This window comes from Bos grunniens, chromosome 4, assembly GCF_055505025.1.
Source record: "Bos grunniens cultivar Pamir isolate PY7600 chromosome 4, Bosgru_T2T1.0, whole genome shotgun sequence".
In the NCBI taxonomy this organism is placed as follows: Eukaryota; Metazoa; Chordata; class Mammalia; order Artiodactyla; family Bovidae; genus Bos; species Bos grunniens.
Genome location: NC_141168.1, coordinates 93,047,686 through 93,067,450, shown reverse-complemented (window position 1 = coordinate 93,067,450; position 19,765 = coordinate 93,047,686). Strand labels below are relative to the sequence as shown.

Below are 19,765 nucleotides of genomic sequence, written 5' to 3'. Positions count from 1 at the left end.
AGAAAAAGGTTTATATGTGTGTGTGTGTGTGTGTGTGTGTGTGTGTGTTTGATAGACAGAAGCAGAGAAGAAGCAGAGAGGGAGGGAGGATATGACTATGAATGTTTAGTGAATTAGGGGGAAGCCTCAGGGAGAGCTGCAGGGTAGGAAAAAGTTAAGGAGGTAGGGAATTCAAAGATGAAGAGCTCTACTAAGAAGGTAAGAAGAGCAATGACATTTTGGTTATTTCAGTGATAGGTATTGGAAACATCATCTTACCTTTCATTTGGATAGAAATAAGTAAGTGAATTATACAATTCAGCGTCAGTAGGGTTAATCCTAGCATTGAATGACGTGCGAACATAGGAAAATACTCCATCAGAGAAAGGAAAGGAGATATTGCCACATGAGGCAAGACCATGATTATTAAGGTTTCTTCTCTATTAAGGAAAATGTAAAAGATAAAAAATCAGGAAATTTATGATTACAGTGAACTTTTGAATGTAAAAAAAATCTCAGTATTAAAGGTTGAAATTTTAGGTTGATAGGAAGGAAGTCATTTTGAAACTTGTTGGTAGAAATTATATTAAAATATATAGTTTAAAAGGTTAGTGTATGCTAAATGTATCATTAGAAGGAAATTAAAGATGGGTAGAGTTGAATAGGAATTTAGTGATTGAAGTGGATGGTCCGGGAGACATCTTCCTCTGACACTGAATATAGTCTGCTTTTCTGCTACATCACAGTAAGAAGATTGCAAAGGATGCAGAATACTGGGAAGATCAGTTCTTGTATTTTGTCATTCTCAGTTTCAATAGCCATCTTCTAATTTATATGTTCCAAAGAAAAGGTAGTTTTTAAAGGTGTCCCTTTCAGTTTTTCTGAATGAGGTGAGAGAAGAAAGCAACTTATTCGGCGCTGATTCTGGGCCAAAAACTGCTCTGATTATAAGAGCACTGATATGAGACTCTCTGATTATGAGACTGTGGTTGCTTTCAAGGAGCCAAGAGACTTAGTGATTATCCCCCTAAGGCAAGCATCTTCTGTCTTCTGATTAACAAGCCCCTTCTATAATGTTCCAACACTCAAAATCAGTCCTTTGTCTAAAAAATGATTTTTTAAAAAAAGTAAAAATTTAAATAAATTATTCTTGTTTTTTCCATCCTTCTTTTGTTGTCAAAATTTGAACTTATTTCATCATCTATGTAAATAAGGTCAGAATAATGATATTATTAGTTATTCTCTTAGGCTATGATATTATAGAAATGAATATATCGTCTGATTCAGCTCTATTTCTCTTCTGTATCGGGCTTCCCTTGTGGCTCAGCTGGTAAAGAATCCACCTGCAATGCGGGTAGACCTGGGTTCGATCCCTGGGTTGGGAAGATTCCCTGGAGAAGGGAAAGGCTACCCACTCCAGTATTCTGGTCTGAAGAATTCCATGGGCTGTATAGTCCATAGGGTCCTAAAGAGTCGGATATGCCTGAGTGATTTTCACTTTCACTTCACTTCCACTTCTGTATCAGTATTCTTAAAGAACGCCAATGATTATAAATCTCCAAGTAAATGGATTTTTCTCAGGTTTCCTTTTTATTTTTTGTGACTTTAAGCCTCACTGACCAACTGTTCCTCCTTTAAATGTTAATTTTATATGCTGTACTTCCATTCATCTGGACTCTCTCTATTTTCATAACTATATCCTTCATATCTTAATGCCAGAAAACTTGGGATTTCTATAGTCCAGTTGACTCTTCTCTGCATGTTGTTCCATTGTTTTAATTTCCCCATGCTTTAATTACCATCACTCCCCTAAAGGCTTTAATTCTAGTTCCTATTCATTCTAATCAATAAGTATCTCTGATGGTAGAGCTTACCCCAGCTTTCTCATTCCTTCAGTGAACAGACTGATCAAAGCCATCTTGACATTTTTTTTAAGTTCTTTCATTTGTGATCTAAACCCACATCTGTAACTCTGAACCCTTTAGTGGATTCCAGGCTGACATTTCCAAGATGTGCTGCAGTTAGTTGAACCTACCAGACAAAGAGTCGGACACAACTGAGTGACTGAACTGAACTGAACTGAACCAGGTTTAAAAGTTGACCTCCCATCTTCCACATATAATCAAAACTGTGGTTTTTCCAGTAGTCATGTATGGATGTGAGAGTTGAACCGTAAAGAAGGTTTAGTGCCGAAGAATGGATTCTTTCCAACTGTGGTGCTGGAGAAGACTCTGTTGAGAGTCCCTTGGACAGCAAGGAGATCAAACCAGTCAATACTAAGGGAAATCAACTCTGAATATTCATTGGAAGAAGTGATGCTGAAGCTGAAGCTCCAATACTTTGGCCATCTAATGAGAAGAGCTGACTCACTTTCCCTGGTGCTGGGAAACATTGAGGGCAGGAGGAGAAGGGGCAACAGAGGATGAGATGGTTGGATGGCATCATCAACTCAATGGACATGAGTTTGAGCAATCTCCGGGAGATAGTGAAGGACACGGAAGCCTGGCCTGCTGCAGTCCATGGGATCACAAAGAATTGGACACAGCTGAGCGACTGAACAACATCCTTCACCTCAAAACTTGCTTATCACCCTGATTTTTCTCAATTCTGCTATCCTCTCCCCTAATTATGCAGGTTTGACTTTTGTTTTCCACTTTGGCTCCATCATCTTCTCTCTCCTGTTGTCCAATCCATCTGTGAGTTAAAAGCTTTCCCCCACCAGTTCTTTCTCTTTTTTAGTGTAGGAATCATCTTTTCTGATAAGTATTCTTTCTTTTCATAGTATCTAGTATATACAGCCTTGCACACAGCAAATGCTCAAGATATTTTTGTTAGAAGGAGCATCTCATTCTCTTTCTTGTCTATCTGTTGTTAGTACTTGTTCAGAAATGTTGAATCATAATTAAAGTCAATAAAATGAGAATCAGAGCAACATTCTCTTTTTTTCCACCTGTAGCTCAGGTACAACATTTAAACGACCTGAATTCGAATCTGCTGGTTAGAAAAACAGTGCTGTTCTTTGAGTGCTTATAGAACATAAATTCAGTGAAAATCTGCTCAAACCACAACTCTAATTAAAGGTTTTAGCTGCCAAATAATATATTCTGGTTAAAGCCAAGTTAGTATTAAGGAGTGTTTCATGAATAACAGCACAAGCTTTAACTTTGCTTTTGATTTTCTCATGGGAAACTCATGTAAAGGAGAGTGATACCTCCCTGTTGACTTTAACTTTTAGAAATGCAAAGCATGCTGAAATTGTACATAATTCTCTTCTAAAGAAAAGGAAATAGCATTTCAATGGTTTTCCTCAGTGTCTTATTGAGTTATGGTAGGGCACAATTATGTCTGTTAAATTGATTTACCAGATGGAAGGTTACATTTTATATTTAGCTGATTAAGTTGTAGGAGAGTAGAATGGTATCTCTTACCATAAAGATCATATATAAAAGTAAAAAATGTTTTAATTAAGTACATTTTGAAAGTGACTAATTAGAGATTTAAACTGTTTTTCCCCCTTCTATTATTTACATTGCACCAAAAGGGGAAATTGTTCTTAGCAATGGGCTTTATACAGTTGTTATTGAGCTTAATAACTTAATATCTCAAAAGGAATCTGCCTTAAAAAAAATAAAATGTTCCCACTTGAATGAGTTTTGGAAATTGATTGCTTTTGAAGCTATTTAGAATATACAAAGTACTCAGCATTTGGGGGTTAAAATAAATGATCCTTAACTTACACCCTTACGGAAATTAACAGAAAAATTTTAAAGAAATAAGTTACATTTTTCTCTTTTACTTTCTTTGTTGGATTATTTTACAAATAAGTAAATATATTAATTAAAATCTTACCTTTGTATAAAAATGATATCTGATACAGTGTTAAATATTAATTTTAAGCAAATTATTTTCTTGGTATTTCTGCTAAATGATGGGCATATATCATTAATAGTTTTCTTTAATATTCTACTTTCTTACCTAAAACAAACAAACTATATATATATCACATATATATATATATCACATATATATATATATATATATATATGTATAGCACAGTGAAATCTGATCTAGTCAGAACCAGTATTTTAGAATATTCAGACTTCCAAAGCAGTGCCAGGTTTGGGATCCTTTAGACTGCTCTATTGACTTCTTATGGCTCCTGTAATAAATTAGCACAAACTTAGTTACTTAAAACAACACATATTTATTATCTTACTGTACTTGGAGCAAGTCTGTCTCCTTGCTTTTTCCAGTTTCTGGAGGTTGCCCACACTCTCTGGCTTCTGGCCCCCTCTCCATCTTCAAACCCATCAATGACTAGTTGGTCTTTGTTGCAGTGTATCGCTCTCATACTTCTGCCTTTTCCATATTTTCAGAGAACCCTTGTGATTATATTCAGTTCAGTTCAGTCGCTCAGTCATGTCTGACTCTTTGCGACCCCATGAAGCGCAGCACGCCAGGCCTCCCTGTCCGTCACCAACTCCCAGAGTTCACTCAAACTCACGTCCATCGAGTCGGTGATGCCATCCCGCCATCTCATCCTCTGTCGTCCTCTTCTCCTCCTGCCCCCAATCCCTCCCAGCATCAGAGTCTTTCCCAATGAGTCAACTCTTCGCATGAGGTGGCCAAAGTTCTGGAGTTTTAGCTTTCGCATCAGTTGTTCCAAAGAACACCCAGGACTGATCTCCTTTAGAATGAACTGGTTGGATCTCCTTGCAGTCCAAGGGACTCTCAAGAGTCTTCTCCAATACCACAGTTATATTAGCCCACCTGAAAAATCCAGGATAATCTCATCTTTAAACCTGCTGATTAGCAATCTTAAATCCATTTGCAACCTTAATATCTTTTTACCTTGTAATGTGACAGTCACAAATTCTGGGGAGTAGGACATAGACTTCTTTGCCCTGGGAACATTATTCTGCCTGACACAACTCCAGCGTTTATTGTTTGTAGATTTTTTGTTGATGGCCATTTTGACTGGTATAAGGTGTTATCTCGTGGCAGTTTTGATTTGCATTTCTCTAATAATTAGCGGTGTTGGGCATCTTTTCATGGGCCTCTCAGCCGTCTGTATGTCTTCTTTGGAGAAATGTCTATTTAGGTCTTCTGCCCATTTTTTGATTGCACTGTTTGTTTTTATGATATTGAGCTACATGAGCTGCTTGTTGGTTGCATCATTTGCAAATATTTTCTCCTGTTCTGTGGGCTGTCTTTTTTGTTTGTCTGTTTTACTTATGGTTTCCTTTGCTGTGTAAAAGCTTTTGAGTTTAATTAGGTCTCCTTGGTTTATTTTTGTTTTTATTTCTATTACTCTGGGAGACCAATTGACAAAGATGCTGTTGTGATTTATTTTCAGAGAGTGTTCTGCCTGTGTTTTCCTCTAAGAATTTGATGATATCCAGTCTTAGGTTTCGCAGAAGGCAATGGCATCCCACTCCAGTACTCTTGCCTGGAAAATCCCATGGATGGAGGCGCCTGGCAGGCTGCAGTCCGTGGGGTTGCTGAGGGTCGGACATGACTGAGCAACTTCATTTTCACTTTTCACTTTAATGCATTGGAGAAGGAAATGGCAACCCACTCCAGTGTTCTTGCCTGGAGAATCCCAGGGATGGCGGAGCCTGGTGGGCTGTCATCTATGTGGCCTCACAGAGTCAGACATGACTAAGTGACTTAGCAGCAGCAGCAACAGTCTTACATTTAGGTCTTAATCCATTTTGAGTTTATTTTTGTGTTCTAAATTCATTTTTTACATATTTACACATCCAGTTTTCCCAGCACCATTTTTGAAAAGATTGTCTTTCCTCCATTGTATAGTCTTGCATTCTTTGTCATAAATTGATTCGCCATAGGTGTGTGACTTTATTTCTGGACTTTCTATCCTATTTCATTGATCCATATTTCTATTTTTTTTCCTAGTACCATACTAGTTTCAAGACTGGAATTTTGTAGTATAGTATGAAGTTAGGGAGCCTGATTCTTCCAGCTCTGTTTTTCTTTCTCAAAATTACTTTGGCTATTTAGGGTCTTTTGTGTCACTGTGCAAATTTTAAGATTTCTTATTCTAGTTCTGTGAAAAATGCCATAGGTAATTTGGTAGGAATTGCATTGAGTCTGTAGATTGCTTTGGTTAAATAGTCGTTTTCACAGTATTGATTCTTCCAATCCAGGAGCATCATATATCTTTCCATTAGTGTTGTCTCCAATTTCTTTCATTACTGTCTTAGAGTTTTCAGAGTACAGGTCCTTTGGGTGACTGCTTTTACATGGTTATAACTGGACAAGTCAGAAGAAAATGAAGTAAACAAATGAAATAAAAGCTAGAGAATGATGTTACAGTTTTATGGGAGTGAGCTAAACATTTTCAGATAAACATCAGAGACAAAAATTTCAAAGTCATATATTTGAAGAAAGTAGGTTGTACAGCGTCTAAAATGTGATGGTGATTTACTCTGTTTACTATTTTAATCATACTCTTGAACTCTTTAAAGTCAGAAGAATGGATATTATTGTCCATATTTTCAGGCAGGAAAATTGAGGCACAGAGACATTCGATAATAATAAAACTTGACCCAAGTCACATAGTTATCATCACAGTCAAGACTGGAAAATAGCTCCAGACTCTTATGAGTATAAACAAGGTAAGTTCATGCTGATAGCACAAATGTGTACAATAAAGTTTAGATTTATGGTGATACTCAAGTAGTTATCAGAAGATTGGTATTAGTTTTCCAACCATACAATCCTGACTGTCAGAGTTTCTGGAAAGAATTATGTGCTGTTCTACCATGTGCTCCCATCAAATATAGGGTCACCCCAGTGCAGATCTATAGGAGATAAATAAAACTATGAAATATGCATGAAATATTACACTGCATACTTCACAGTTTTATTTGTCTCCTATACTAGATGTATTATTTTTTAATTATGTGTTTATTTATTTAGGGCAGTGCTGAGTCTTCTATTGTTTTTTTTTTGGGGGGGAGGGGGGGTGTGCTGTGTGAGCTTTCCTCTAGTTGTGACAAGCTTCTAACTAAACTAATTAGTTTATTACTGAAAGAAGATTAATAGCATAAGTAATTAATTTTGAATTTTAAGTATGAAATTTTAGAACTCAAGAGGACTTTTAGAAACATGCCCCTAGTCTAGTTTGTTTTATTGAAGTGATAATTCAAAATTTTGCTTTATTTTCAGAATACAGATTTTCAAATTTTATTTCTGCTTTTACGTAAATAAAATATCTTACATTTGAAAAAATAAAGCATATAAGGGAATTAACATAGAAAGGTATTTTGTATGTGATGTGGATTTCCTTGACTCCAAACATGGTATTTTTGATGCTTGCCAGACAAATGAAATTCCTCTGGCATTCCACAGCTGATCTATAAGGCCTCTTGCCATGAAGTTCAACATCAAGAAATTCTTACAAATTAGAAAAGCTGAAGTTCAGCTAGTTCTCTTCTCAACAACATTTGAAACCCAGTCTTTTACTCTAAGTTTCCTTTCATGCTTGAATATATGGGAACATTTCTTTTTTTTGTTCAACAACTATAAAGACACACCATGAGTCTATGTCATTGTTCAGTGCTGAGAAAAGACACAAAATTAATTAATGCATTTGCTGTCCCAAGTGGTATGTGTGGTAGAGTAATTTCAGTGAAACAGTGAGAGTTAGAGCCATATTGCAGTGGCTTGAAGTTAGAAAATGGTGGCGGCAAGTGTAAGGCTACTTTAAAAAAAAAAAAAAAACTTTACTGTGAATTAAAGTATAAATGCAGAGAGTAGCTAATAATATCTGTATCTCAGGGGGGCTTATTTTTATTTGAATGGGAAAGATCTTAGCATGTCTACATGCTAAGAAGAAAGCCAACATAAGAGGGAGTATAAAGATACAGATTGAATAACCTCTGTTAGCATTTTGAGTTATGTTGGTATAATTGCCTAATTTAGCTAAATTCTGCTTGACATTTATTTTTGAAGCCTTATCTTTATTTAGTATCGCTTCCTCCTCCCCTCCCCCCCAACCTGGCTAGTGTATTTAATCTCCATCCCTTGAATTTTCCAATATCTTCCCCTGGACAGGGTTGCTTCCTCTGCCTGGAACTGAGCTTCCCTCTCACCTCTACCTGTCAGAATCTCCCTCAGTCCCGAGGACTTACCTTCCAGGGAAAGGAATCCCTGCCTCCCAGCTCCAAGGCTCCTCTTACACCTGTCATGTGGCAGTGATCACATTTAGTGTGTTATTTGTTCTTGCTAGGCCATGAATGCCCAGTAGGAAAAATCTCTCTAGTCTATCTTTGAGAAGTTGCCTCAGCACTTAACCACACCCCTTTTCCCATTCATTGATTCATTCGTTCAGTAAATAACTAATGAATTTGACCTATGTAGTAGACACTGTGTAAGTGCTGAATAAACAGTGGAAACATAGCTAGATATGTTCCCACTCCTCACAGAACTTTGCAACTTTGGTTCTCAGTATTATTTAATAACTCTTAACTAAATAAACAATGAAACCAACTGAACAGAATGTTGAATTTAACTATAAAAGTGATGAATTATCTAATCACTTATTATTTGTTTCTATCCAGAATCACAGTATTTGATTAAAATATTTTATCTGTTAAAAATGGTAATTTGTGCTTTAAATGTCATAACATTTTTTGAAATAATTATTTGTTCTTCTGTCCTAGTATTAAGCACAAAAACAAACCCCAGCACTGAGTAAGCAGTTTGTGTATTCCGTCACTCAGTAGAGTTTTTCAGGGTGCTGCCTAAGCCAGCTGAGCATCAGGCACTGTGGAGAAAACTGCGAGGAAAAGGAAACAGGGTTCAACACAAAGTGCTGCTCTTGGATTGAGGAAGCTCAGGGCTCTGTCATGGGCTTTCAGCTTTAGAGGTGCCTGCTCTGGCTCAGGAGTTGAAGCATTCAGAGATGCTAAGGGAGAATGCCAGCAAGAGCTAATAACCCTTCTGTTCTAGGCTGCGTTTCTGTTTCCCAGAAAAAGTGAAAAGTGAAAGTGTTAGTTGCTCAGTTGTGTCTGACTCCTTGTGACCCCATGGACTGTAGCCCAACAGCCTCCTCAGTACCTGGAATTCTCCAGGCAGGAATACTGGATTGGTAGCCATTCTCTTCTGCAGGAGATCTTCCTGACCCAGGGATCCAACCTGGTTCTCCCGCATTATGGGCAGATTCCTTACCATCTGAGCCACCAGGGAAGCTCAACCTCCATATTGTTCTCACATACCTCTCTGAGACCTGCTTCCCGGGTCTCTGTAATACTCCTTGCCCTTTATGGTGATTCATTTTTTCCCCCTAATCATAAGAACGTGTCATTGTTGTTTTCATATGTGAGGAACCTAAGAATATTTCCACTGATGGGAGGAAATACTCAAAAATATACACATGGCTTCACAGTGATGTGTCCCACTGTTCTGTCTTTGAAAGTAAAACATTGTAGATCACCTAAGTGACCAATGTTATCAAAGGCTTAAATAAAATGGTGCACACTCATATGTATAGGTGGCTAAGTAATACATGGCATATCCTCATAATGTATTTTTAGAAGACTATATAGTTGGAAAAGATTCATGATAAAATTTTAAATGAAAGCAGAATAAATAATCATTTTATTTTTTTAAATTTTATTTTATTATTTAACTTTACAATATTGTATTGGTTTTGCCATATATCAACATGAATCCACCACAGGTATACACGTGTTCCCCATCCTGAACCCTCTTCCCTCCTCCCTCCCTGTACCATCCCTCTGGGTCATTTTAAAGACTATATAATTACTGGAGAAAAATTCATAATGCATTAAGTGAAGAAACAGGATCTCATTTTCAAATACTTTTATATATACAACACAAAAGAAACATTATAGTAGGGTATACTCATTTCCCATTTCCAAAATGCATCCCATTTCCAAAAATTTCAAACATGTATGAAATTTTGAGATGTATGTATGATTCACAAAATTAGAAGAAAGCAATAGATGTCATTATAAAATAAATACACTACAAATTGATTAATATTTACCAGTGTACTTTTTGAAAAAGAATAATTCTCTTTGAACAAATAGTGTCATAATTGATATGTTGTCAATAAGAGGATGAATGGATGTCTACATTAGTATTTCTGAATACTATTATGGTTTTTCCAGGAAATTGCATTTATATATTGCCATAAATGTGGCTAGCTATTAAAAGCTAAAATTTCCCAATAAATGATTTTTTAAAAAACTTTTACATATGAAATATATGTCATTAACTGGTTGTAATTAAAAAGAGTTAGACTAGAAATTTTGTCCCTTGATATCAAAATGCATAAAATCTGATTCATAACATTAAACATTCATGTTATCGAAGCCCCTCAAAAAGCATAAGTTGTGAGATGGATGAAACTGGAACCTATTATACAGAGTGAAGTAAGCCAGAAAGAAAAACACCAATACAGTATACTAACACATATATATGGAATTTAGAAAGATGGAAACAATAACCCTGTGTACGAGACAGCAAAAGAGACACCGATGTATAGATCAGTCTTATGGACTCTGTGGGAGAGGGAGAGGGTGGGGAGATTTGGGAAAATAGCATTGAAACATGTATAATATCATGTATGAAACGAGTCGCCAGTCCAGGTTCGATGCACGATATTGGATGCTTGGGGCTGGTGCACTGGGACGACCCAGAGGGAGGGGAGGGGAGGGAGGAGGGTGGAGGGTTCAGGATGGGGAACGCGGGTATACCTGTGGCAGATTCATTTCGATATTTGGCAAAACTAATACAATATTGTAAAGTTTAAAAATAAAATAAAATTTAAAAAAAAAAAGCATAAGTTGTGTTAGATATACTCTTTTGTTCTGAATGCTAATTTTAAAAATCCGTAGGCTTGGTCTAATTATAAAATTTTTTAATTAGAGTAACCTATATATTTAGATCAACTTTAGAGAATTTACACATGTCCCCAGAGTGTCATTTCATAATTGTAATGACTGTTTGGTTGAACAGTTCACATGTCATTAGGCATGCTACAGTGTTAGCATAAAAGAGAGAAATGATTTGGGCAGGAACTACTCCAGGAAAGCTAATCTTCAGAAAGGACATTCCAAATAGAGTGAATGAGTGATAGATTATGCCTGCTTGGTTTCAAGTGACAGAATGTTATAATACAGAAATGCCAAGATAGGCCTCCGGGTGGGAAATAGCAGGTGAAATCTGGGGAGAGGTGGAGCTAGGTGGATAAGCTGACAGATATCTAGTCCTGCAAAGAATAGACAATGTCAGAGAAGGGATGTGACACTCACAATGGAGCCCCAAATTTCACCTATGATTGTGGTGTTAAATGTGCAGGTGAAATAGTTGAATATCCCTAATATTCATTAATATAAAGGTGCATTTCTTACTCTAGTACTTAATCTTGATAAATCATTAGTAATTTTAATTAGTAATATCAGTATCCATTACTCAATGAAAAATCTTTTCTCCTATGATCACCTCTCTTATGAGAATTAAGAACTTCTTTATACCATGATATGTGGTTATTGAATTTTTGTCTAAACTGTTGGTGTAAAGAATATTCACAAATTAGGATTAAAAATGAATAAAGACAAGATGCACAAAGTAGGTAATCATTCTTAGTAAATGGTAGTATATTTAAGACACACAGTAAATTGAGTAGGAATTATAAACAGGGAGATAAAAGAAGTGAGGAAAATGTGAAAAGTCAATCAGTAAACATATTTTAAATATACTGAGTGAAAGATCAGAAAAGGACCACTGTTACTTTTGTTGTTATTATAGATAATACTGCCTTAGGCAAAAGGTAAACCACTTGTAGCCTTCTGTCTTTGTGCATGCATGCTAAGCTGCTTATCTTTTACTTTTATTTGTTCTTAGTCTTATATATGTACAGAATTATACATTCATTTATTCAACATCTACCTATTGACCAACTTTTTTGTGATGGCCAGTCAGTTGAACTAGGAACTTCATTCAGCCCCTTTAATCTTCCACCATAGTGTATGTATATATATCATCTCCAATAGATGACAAAATAGCTCATGGAGATCCCAAAACTCACTCAGGATTGCCGGGTATTAGTACATGAACAAGTTAGCACTGAAATCTGAGTCTACCGTCTGTGTCAGAGACCTGTTTGCCTCAACAAAAGATAGCTTCTGTGTTTGTGTGTGTGTACGTATGCCAAGTGACACTCCCACACTCACATACGCACTCTGCACATCAATCTCTTAGTGAAATGACAAGTCTGTACCTTATGACTTACTGTGCTTTAGAATCTTAATTTTTTAACCTTTGCGTCTGCTACCTAACTTTAATGCTTTTCTCACTATTTTCACACCCTTTGACACCTAAGTTCATTTTGAAATAGGGAGATCCATATGAGAAGAAAAGATTTCAAATACATTTAACTCATGAGGCATTTTTCACATGTTTTCTGTTTCCTTTGTTCACTCGTTTTTTAAGCAAAAAGAGAAAAAAGTTTTAGTTCTCTCATCTTTAATATTTTTTCATTTAAATAATGGTAATTTTTCATGCAGTGTTTTCATCTCAGCAAACAAATACATTCAGTGGGCACACACACTAAAAGTTCGCCTTCTGTTTTTGTGATTAATTGAGATGTAGAGAGTGATAGGTGTTGGGTAAAAATAGAAAGGCAATTAGTGCAACTAGGCAGGAAATACATTCAAATATAAGCAAAATGTCTCCCCATTTAGTGATCTCTTTCTGGGCTCTTGAGGATTTTCATCCCATTAGTAAGTCACTGGAATAGAAATCTTCAGTCTTTGGGGAGACCAGAGCATTGAAAATGGCATTAACTCTTAACTGCAAACTTGAGTCAGCACAATAGGTTATTAATTCTACTGCCTGGGTACATGTCATGCTGAGTTCAGTGTGTGGGCTTCTGAAATGTTAGGAGTGAGTTTATAAAGCATTATGAGGACTAAATGATGGTTATTTATCATTCCAACCTTGGCCTTCACCACCAAGATACTAATACTTCTGGTGACTCAAAATCAGAAGTGAAATACAGGCGAAAGTTTTTACTGAAACCAATGGACTTGGCCTTTTACTTAGAAAAGTTGTGATTGTATATTTTGAGAAAATAAATTTATGTTGTACTTTATAGAATATCAGTGATTGCTAGTTTTTACAAACCTATGTCCTCAATTGATAAATATATCATTTTGTCTCAAATGTTACCCTGTTGAGAACTGGAATTCAGACTTTTTCTGCACATTTTCATAGCCAATGGAAGTTGACTAGCTTTGATTTGAATGTTTTAAAATAAAATTCTAAATTTAAAATATACTGAAATATTTACTATTTTAAGCTACCTGTAGCACTCCCTGGTTTCTGATAATCTTTTTTTCTTCTGATACTCTCCTACATCCTCTTTGAGAATCTCCAAGATATCATTATCCCCTTTATTTCTCTCTGTGTAGAACAGTTATTAACATCTTCCATTTCCTGATTACTTGCCCCAGAGTTTTCACACTTGGCCATACCATTTGGGTCCAGATAATTCTTTGTTGTGAGGCTGTCCTGTGCATAGTAGGATGTTTAGCAACATCCCTGGGCTCCACCCACTACATTCCTGTAGCAACTCCCCATACTGACAATCAGAGTATCTCCAGACATTGCCAGATGTCCCTGGTGTCAAAATCTTTGCCAGCTGAGAACCACTGGTTTATCTTCTACTAGGTATTATTTTGTTTGACTCCACGATAACTTTGCAAAATATGTACAACTGTGTTACTCAGAGTTTTGGCAAGTAACAGAACCCACATGATGCGGGTCATAGGCTTTTATGAAGGGACTGCTTACAACAGCTTGGAGATGTTGAGGCACCTATAAAATAGCTACAGCAGGAAGCCATTCCCACCCCTAGTGCTGAAGAAGCACAGAGAAGAAATAAGGCTGCTAGAGTGCTGGGAAAGCTGGAACCATGGAACGGAGGCTTCGAGAGGGAGGTGAAATCAGGAAGAGACAAAGCTAAACCACGCGATGCAGTGCTATAGCAGAGAGAGCATAGGATACGATCTCGAACTCCTTAATTCTTCCATGACTGGCCAGTCTTACTAGTAGGCTGAGTCCAAACAAGACCCAACCAGCAAAGGAATGGGGTGATGCAACCCCAGGATTTGGTCTTGTGATCTCAGAGAAAGAAGGAAAATGCAATCTATTGGGACGTATGGAGGAAAAAAGAAGGAAAAACAAACTATCTCCATTTTAACATGAGAAACTGAGATTTAAAGATATAAAGTAATTCATCCAAAGTCAAATACCAAATGCATAAACAGGCACTTAAAGCACATCTGTTTCACTCCATAAACTACAACGGTATCTTCATAGCCGACTTTCATGAATGAGCAGACTGATAGTAGATGATAGATGTGAAACCAAAATCCCGTTCTCATACCTACTCTGATGTCCACTTTTTTTTTTTAATGTTGACTATAGAAAGCTATTTAAAAGATGAATATCCAGCTCATTCTCAAATAGATACATAGGAACAAAAGCTTTCTGCTGACCTGTGAAGTCATTTTCTGAAAAGCTTATGGAATTCTAGGTTTCCTGTAGAATGTTTAAGTGGCACATGCTGGTTTACCAAGCTGTTGTCACATTTTCATCTTTACTGCAGATATTCCGCCCTGGCTAGTGCAATGTGTGAGGAGAAGAAGGACTAGACTGGGTATCAGGGGATTTGGGGCTCAGTCCCAGCTCTGTCATTCCTACCCTGGCAGTAGCAGCAATAAAAAAAATGACCTAAACCAAAATCACTGTAGATGGTGACTGCAACCACGAGATTAAAAGACGCTTGCTCCTTGGAAGAAAAGCTATGACCTACCTAGATGGCACATTAAAAAGCAGAGACACTACTTTGCCAACAAAGGTCCATCTAGTCAAGGCTATGGTTTTCGCAGTGGTCATGTATGGATGTGAGAATTGGACTATAAAGAAAGCTGAGCACTGAAGAATTGGTGGTGTTGGAAAAGACTTTTGAGAGTCGCTTGGACTGCAAGGAGATCCAACCAGTCCATCCTAAAGGAAATCAGTCCTGAATATTCATTGGAAGGACTGATGTTGAAGCTGAAACTCCAGTACTTTGGCCACCTGATGCGAAGAACTGACTCATTGGAAAAGACCCAGATGCTGGGAAAGATTGAAGGTAGGAGGACAAGGGGATAACAGAGGATGAGATGGTTGGTTGATATCACCGACTCGATGGATGTGAGTTTGAGCAAGCTCTGGGAGTTGGTGATGGACAGGGAAGCCTGGCGTGCTGCAGTCCATGGGGTCGCAAAGAGTTGGACACAACTGAGCAACTGAATTGAACCGAAACCTTTTTCTTCCCTTTGGCATTCACCCAGATCTTCATAGTTATTCTTAGGTATCTAATCCTGTGGCCAAAGTTCTGTGAAATAAGGAAGATGTTAGAGTTTCACATTTGAATTCACAAATGTAGAGCCAGGCTCAGAAAGCACTAAAATCGCACTGAAAATCTCATAGTTGGGATGTGTGGTCCCGATTCCACATATTCCTGCTGAAACATGGTGCCTTTTCTATTCCATCTTTGAAGTGATGAATCAATTGGTTTAGTCCCTCTGGAGAGCCAGTCTGTAACATCCAAATCCATTAGACTTCATCATAAAGTCATGTCTAGATCAAGATCTAAGAATCTGTGGTTTTTATCCTAGGCTTATAAGCAAGATGACAGCAGATGCCAATATATTAATAGCATATAGGGATTCATTTTTTTTTTATTTGAAATGGAATATATATATTAACCTACAACTTATCAGAGACAAAATTGGTGTTTTTTAAGGCATTTAAAAATAAATATATGGGGGTGGGTGTGTGTATGTTAGTCACTCAATCATGTCCTACTCTTTGCAACCCCATGGTCTGTAGCCCGCCTGGCTCCTCTGTCCATGGAATTTTCCAGGCAAGGATACTGGAATGGGTAGCCATTCCCTACTCCAGGGGAATCTTCCCAACCCAGGAATCAAACCTGGGTCTCCTGCATTGCAGGCGGATTCTTTTCCATCTGAGCCACCAGGGAAGCCCAAGTATCGGGGGTGAGGCTGGGGATCTAAGTGAAATAGTATATAGTTCCATCTTCCCCTTTATTCACAGGTATGTTGGATGCTAGTAATTCAGACTCAGTCTTCTTTGCTAAAATCAAGTGGGTTAAGGAATGTCTGCCCTCCTGGAAAGTCTGGCAAGAACTTTAATCCTTCCCCCAAACTATTACCCTTCTTTGCTTCAAGGTGGGAGGCCCAGGAAGTAAGACCTTTGTGGTCTCTAGTCCCTGGGCTTCTTGTACTCATTCCTGATTTCTACCCTTATCTCCTGCCCATTTTCTACTTTTACAATATTTCCAGGTCCCCATTTTTTTTTTACTTTTTTAATGTTTGGGGGCATAAAATCAGCTGTAAACCTCCCCTCTCTCAATTTAACTTTTTAATTTTCTCTAGCCAGTTCCAAGAAAATCTAGGATTCTCATCCAAGGTAGATCTAAAAAGAGAGGGGTGAGTGAGAGAAGAACAAAGAGGAAACTAAAGTATTTGATATCAAAAATAAATAAATGAGTAATAGAAGATTGTAAATTCTACTTTTGATATCCTCTGTAGTTGGGCAGAACTATAAAATTCCTTCAAAGAAATCATTTTATCTGCTCCAGAATTCTAGCTACCTTATAACATTGTTCCTGATATATGTGATTAGTAATGCTTTGAAAAATCAGTTCTATATTTGTTCTGCTGTTCCTACATAAAGAAAGGTTGAAGAGCAGTATTTTCAGTGTTAGAAGTTTACACGTGAGCTAGGTTATCTGGGTACAGATGCTGGCTTCATCATCCCTTTTTACTGTGATGACTTTGGGCAAGTTACTTACATCTCCATGTTTTGGTTTCCTCACTGATACAATCAAAGTGTAAGTAGACTCTGTCCCATTAGATTTTCTGTGGTTAAAGAAGTTAATATTGACAAAGATTTCAGGACAATAGTGGAACATAGTGATCACTATATAAATGTTAGTTGTCTTCAGAAGCATTGTTTTCCTAATTATCATCATCACCACCGCCTCCATCATCATTGATTTCTACTACAGAATCAATCCAACGTTTCCATTCTTCTAAAGTACAATCACTTCAAAACTTTATGCATGAAGATAAATTATAGAGCATCACTCTTTAGAATAGTGTAACCAAAGAAACACATATGTATGAATAATGTACTTTTGTATTTTGGAATATATAACCTAACTCAGAACTTTACCTATAAGAATTGGCCACCCTTCCTTTCTAACTGACTGTGTATTCACTGTATACGAAGGTTTACTCATAGTGATTCTACTTGGTTTGTGTTATTATACCAAGTGTATTTTCCCAGGATTTCAGGTTAGAAACTACTGACATTGAAATATTTCAGGAGTCAGAATTAGACATAAATTATTTTCTGCAGAGGTGTCTTCCTATTACCAGAAGTCAGCCAAGAGTCTCTAAAATCACATTAGGGTACTGTTTTTAGTGGTTCTTGAGTTTCACCCTTGAGAGAATTAAAAGAACTGACAGTGAAGTATAATAAATCTTATTCTGACCCAAACACTCTCAGTCATTTAACTTCCCATTAACAATTCCAATTCTACTAGATAATAGGTAGAAAGCATATTTTTACTCTCTTTTCACTTTACATTTAGAAATGTAGAATAATATTTCACACATTTCATAAAAATAATTATGACATTTGTCTGTTTAATTAATTTATAATCAATGCCTTATTTATATGCTTGGGTTTTAATTTGACATGAGAAGGGACCAAGAAGAGGGTGAGCCTTTATTTTTTTTTTTTACACAGGAGCAATTGGCTCTCCATTTTTTAATTTTTATCTATTTTCTTTGTCTCAATTCCCAGCCTCTGAGCCCAACTTGAAGGTGCGGTCCAGGTTAAAACAGAAAGTGGCAGAGAGGAGAAGCAGCCCCTTACTCAGGCGGAAGGATGGAAATGTTGTCACTTCATTCAAGAAGCGAATGTTTGAGGTGACAGGTAATTGAGGACTGGGTAGATACACACTGGAGAAAAAAAAAAAAAAAAACTGCTGCCAGTAGGAATGAAACAAAATTAGCTTAGAATAAATATACCTGCTGTATATTAAAATTTATTTTGAAGAGAAACATTTCTTGAAAGGAAGTTATATTGAAAACTCACAAGTAGTTCAGTAAACCTTGCCATGCATTCACCAGCTGTGTTAAACAGGAAATGAATGAAAAACAGAACTATATGTCAATAGGCATAACTAGGGAATGCCAGAGCTCACCTTAATCTTTTCAGAAACAAGCAGTCCATTTTGGGAATGCCAAGCCAAAGAATATAACTTTTAATGAAATTTGATCAGAAATGAGCAGAGGGAGGTTCAAGAAGAATACTTCCCCCATACTCAGACATTAATGTACGGAATACATCTGGGAAAATTAAACTATGTGAAACAGCAAAACCTTCACTTTTCAACAAATTTACAGAACTCATAAATGACATTATGTGTTTACTAGTGAACTGGGACTTGTGGCAGGAGGGGATATATTATTGCCTTTTATGAAGGGAAAGAAACTGTCATTTTCACTAGTCTCAAATGGAAGAGTTCTTAGTTTTTTAGCTGCCTGGTTAGTAGTGGGGTGAACAGGTTAGGAAATTCAGCCTGATGTCTTACAAAGCCCTCTAGTCCCATTTGTACCTGGTCTGAGAAGACGTAGGGATAGAAGAACCAAAAAGGCTAGCCAAAATAACAAAACCAACTATTGTTTGAGTAACTACTTAGAGGTATGCATTGTATGTGACCATTTCCTTTGGTTGCATCAATATAGAAATGGAAATCTAGAGCCATGTTTGTCCATTCTCAAGGGAAATGGTGCTTATATCAAAGTAGTCAGTTGGCATTATTTCTCTAGGATAAAATTTTATTCTTAGAAAGTTTTTTAAAAAAATTGTTTCTTTTCTGTATCTTCTTTGGTCATGATAGTGTCTAGTTTAGGGAGACAATATGAAGATTGTGGAGGCAGAGGTGGAAAAGTGTAGACTACCAATTAGGGAGTATTTTGACAGATTACTAGGGAGAAAAAAAATGTTTAGTCTCCTATTCAGTCCTGACAGATTAATATGTTTATCTGAGGAAAAGTATTGGTGAAAATTTTTTTCTTAAGGCATTATAAGTATTAAATAAATAATTATTTTACTAGAGTTTATTTTCCAGTATCAAATACGATCACTAGTTTAGACCAATTCAATAATGAATTTAGAGTTACAGACTTTTCCCCCCAATAAACCTATTTGTATTTCATTAAGTGAAAATCTTAAGTAAGTTTTCATAATAGAAGTCCTTGATGGGGGTGGGGACGAATCTGTAGAGTGAGTCTGTATTAATGAAAGTAAAGAATAATGAACATATCAATTGTCTAATGTAATGACCTGTAGGTCATTTTTCTGATGGGAGATAGTAGGTTCTCTCATAACAGAAAAACTTAAAGAAAATAGAAACACATGTATATTTCTTTTTTGTTTCTTTAAAATCTTATTAAGGTTTTATATATTTATTGCAATGTTCTTTTCTATTTTCCTGTTAATCTTTTTCATGATCATAACTTTTCCCCACATGGTCACTTTTTCTTTCTTACCAAATTTCAGTGGAATTTAGCTCACTACTTAACTGAGTAATAATTAATTCTCATTTATAAGGGTTATGATTTGCTAGAGTTCTACTCAGGTT

At 36.6% G+C, this 19,765-nt stretch overlaps 1 protein-coding gene across 23 annotated transcripts in view; it reads left to right on the top strand.

Moving 5' to 3' along the window:
• Positions 1-19,765, top strand: part of HDAC9 (histone deacetylase 9) — a 667,984-nt gene that overhangs the window by 604,516 nt on the left and 43,703 nt on the right. For 16 of the 23 annotated variants that reach the window (XM_086397464.1, XM_086397478.1, XM_086397466.1 and 13 more), the window contains one exon: positions 17,920-18,051. The exons of the other annotated variants lie outside the window; for them this stretch is intronic. In XM_086397464.1, coding sequence (XP_086253590.1) covers positions 17,920-18,051 — 132 coding nt within the window. The remainder of the gene's footprint in view (positions 1-17,919; positions 18,052-19,765) is intronic. 23 annotated transcript variants of the gene reach the window in all.